We start from the raw sequence: 1,104 nt of genomic DNA on the forward strand, positions 1-1,104 counted from the left end.
CTAGTATACCAAATTTGTAAAATAAAATGAAAGTTCTCATTTAGCGTAATCTTTCCATAGTCTGACGGCCACAGCGGCAGCTATTGGGGCTGCAGGAGTTCCGTCAGCGGGGCTCGTTACCATGGCGATAGTTTTGTCTGCGGTCGGACTTCCTGTGGAGGAAGTGAGACTAGTTCTTGCACTTGACTGGTTTTTGTAAGTCCACATTTTAATGGTTTTGTATATGCTTGCTTTATAAAATATTGTCATTATCTCCCCCGACTCTGTTGATGATTATAAATATTGTTTACATCGTACTGGCATATTATTACTTCCATCATATTTAACAATTATATTATATATGTTATACAGTGTATCATGAGGTTGTCTCAAACAAAAATATATTTATTTTGAAAAAGAAAAAAATAGAATAATATATGTTTTTGGTGATTAAATTAGAATACTACAATTTCTATTAATCACACGAACTTTTTGCATTGATATATGATTGTACTTAATACCTAATATTTCAGAGATCGTTTTCGGACTGCAGTGAATGTACTGGGAGACTCCTTTGGTGCGGGCATCGTCGATCATCTATCTCGTCAAGACCTAGAGGAAATGGACAAGAAATGTTTGAAAGACGAAAGTCAGAAAGAAGATCACGCTAATGGTGTTGTTAATAATTTGCAAACCCATGATAAAAACACAAACACAAAAATGTAGGCTCATTCGCTGTAAGAATGAAATATTATCTGAAAGTTTTAGAATAAATTGTTTGACCTTGACATTTGTGTTTTTTATTCCAGTAACTTTGAACAATCGAAAAAAAGACCTAAATAGATTTTACAGATGTGTAAAATGCACTAGGTACTACTAAATCGTGTCATATTTTGCTTTTAACGTACAACTTGTGTAGATATTAAGTGCAGTTCGTATAACGTAGTATATAATGGAAGATATCAAAATTAGTCCGTAGTTTAGACGCCACCTTTATAAGTGGAACGAAAAGAATTAACCTTACCCCTCCCCCATCAGATTTTCAAAGAAAAAAAACATATGTTGGAACCCCCCCCCCCCCAAACATTGGTATCCAAGATTAAGATCTGGTCAAGTTTTTTTATG

At 34.3% G+C, this 1,104-nt stretch overlaps 1 protein-coding gene across 1 annotated transcript; it reads left to right on the plus strand.

Annotated features, from left to right (window-relative positions):
• Window positions 1-63: 63 nt before the first annotated feature.
• Window positions 64-767, plus strand: LOC134254405 (excitatory amino acid transporter 3-like). Its single transcript, XM_062736930.1, has 2 exons — window positions 64-195; window positions 513-767. The coding sequence occupies exons 1-2, from the start codon at window positions 122-124 to the stop codon at window positions 703-705; spliced, it is 267 nt and encodes an 88-aa protein (XP_062592914.1). The 5' UTR covers window positions 64-121; the 3' UTR covers window positions 706-767.
• Window positions 768-1,104: the final 337 nt, after the last annotated feature.

This window comes from Saccostrea cucullata, unplaced genomic scaffold (genome assembly GCF_032062105.1).
Source record: "Saccostrea cucullata isolate Sc308-1 unplaced genomic scaffold, CSIRO_AGI_Scuc_v1 ctg18744, whole genome shotgun sequence".
NCBI classification, from domain to species: domain Eukaryota; kingdom Metazoa; phylum Mollusca; class Bivalvia; order Ostreida; family Ostreidae; genus Saccostrea; species Saccostrea cuccullata.